General features: G+C 38.2%; 1 protein-coding gene across 1 annotated transcript in view; it reads left to right on the top strand.

Annotated features, from left to right (window-relative positions):
* Positions 1–214: 214 nt before the first annotated feature.
* Positions 215–1,735, top strand: part of LOC107579202 (collagen alpha-1(XXVII) chain A-like) — a gene marked incomplete at both ends in the record, with an annotated part of 3,020 nt that continues 1,499 nt past the window's right edge. The window contains 6 exons of the mRNA XM_016265060.1: positions 215–268; positions 357–401; positions 508–552; positions 860–913; positions 1,345–1,398; positions 1,635–1,688. Coding sequence (XP_016120546.1) covers positions 215–268; positions 357–401; positions 508–552; positions 860–913; positions 1,345–1,398; positions 1,635–1,688 — 306 coding nt within the window. The remainder of the gene's footprint in view (positions 269–356; positions 402–507; positions 553–859; positions 914–1,344; positions 1,399–1,634; positions 1,689–1,735) is intronic.

Here is a 1,735-nt window from a genome sequence, read left to right as displayed (position 1 = left end):
TTAATAAAATTTCAGTAAGGCTGTTAAACATTAAGAAGAAGAAGACATTTCAATAATATGATTAAAGACAATGCATTCAACCTGACCATTCAAGTGTGACCAAAAGTATTATGAGCTGTCATGTGCTCTCCTTCTTAATTCTTATTATTTAATCAAACTACCAAAGTTCACAAAAGTGTGTCCTTTTATGTACTGATTTGCGCCTCTGTTTTAGGGTCCTAGAGGTCCGGACGGAATGCCAGGCGAACTCGGCGCTGAAGGCAAAAAGGTAAAGGCGGTCCTTCAGAGCTCACCTCATGACTAAAGATAAATGCTGTACACGTTTGAATCTAACGTTAATTTATGTCCCCTCACAGGGTCTTGGTGGTCCTCCAGGAAAAATCGGTTTCCCGGGACAAGCGGTAAAAACACATTCTCCTTCTGATTGTGTTTCTACAGTAACTGTTGCCATGTCTCTCCGATCTTTTCTATGGTAACAGTCTCTATATCTGTCCAATCTCTCTGCAGGGCAAGATCGGGGAGCCTGGGGAGGCGGGGCCAAAGGGATTTCCGGTTAGTTTCTCTATTGAAATTTATATACTGCATATTTTAGGACTGTTCCTTAAAAATGTCATTTATTTATGTAATAATAATTCATTTTATTTGTAGAGCACATTCCATAGATACAATGCAGCTCAATTTGTGTCACGGGACAAAAATATAAAAATAAATAATTTATAAAAATATTTAATTTTTACAATATTCTCTTTTTTTAATGTTAATTTATTATTTATGATTTATTGTCATATTAATCATTGATTTATTTACTTGTTGCATTATTTAATTTATTCAACAATACATTTTGACTTTGTTTCTGTAGGGCATTCAAGGGCCATCCGGGGCTACAGGAGACAAAGGAATCGCAGGGGAGCCAGTGAGTGATGCTTTATTTCTGTTCTACACACAGAAACACATTTTCCAGTGTTTTTTTATGTAAACCTACTTTACGTCCTCTGGGTGTTGCACAACTCCAGAAGATGTGTTTTGAGCACTGTGTATTTTTGTCTCGTTCAGCCCTGAAATATATAGAACAATCGAATTCTCATGACCGAGTCCATGACTCTTTCTTGGCATTCAGTTGTCATATATAGTTTGTTAAATGTTTGTGATTATGTAGCTGTAAAATGTAAGTAAGATCTGCAGTAGTTTTGCCAGGCTATGAGACTGTACACACACATCTGCTTCACAGTTTAAGCCACAATTTGGCTTCAGATAATGGGAGATTGTAATGTTGAAATGTGTGTGTGTCTGTGTTGTGTTTGTATGTATGCATTACTGATAAATGATTTGTTTGTTTGGGACCAGGGACCTCCAGGGCCCCCAGGAACACTCGGGCCTCCTGGCAATCCAGGGCCAAAGGTAATACACTCTACACGTACACAAACACACGTCCAGGTTTTCTGCTGCTTCTGTCTGTTTTGGTTCCCTTGATTGTGAATGATACTGAGATTAAAATGATTGCCCTGTTTAATCCTATTTACTCCTCTTTCATTCTTTAATTGATTAATGAAAGTAATTTTAGGTCATTAATCCATCAGTTTTGGCACCAAAAAAGACATGGAAATAGAAAAATGTGTGCTCTCTCTTTCTCTCAGGGCCCTGCGGGAAAAGTTGGCGATCCCGGACTTCCAGGAGAACCTGGAGAAAAGGTGGGTAAATTGTTGGCTCTTTGCACTTTGGACTGGATTTTGGATTT

This window comes from Sinocyclocheilus grahami, unplaced genomic scaffold, assembly GCF_001515645.1.
Source record: "Sinocyclocheilus grahami isolate Dianchi unplaced genomic scaffold, SAMN03320097.WGS_v1.1 scaffold15318.1, whole genome shotgun sequence".
Classification (NCBI taxonomy): Eukaryota; Metazoa; Chordata; class Actinopteri; order Cypriniformes; family Cyprinidae; genus Sinocyclocheilus; species Sinocyclocheilus grahami.
Note: the sequence above shows the minus strand (reverse complement) of the source record. Positions and strands in the feature narration are given on the sequence as shown.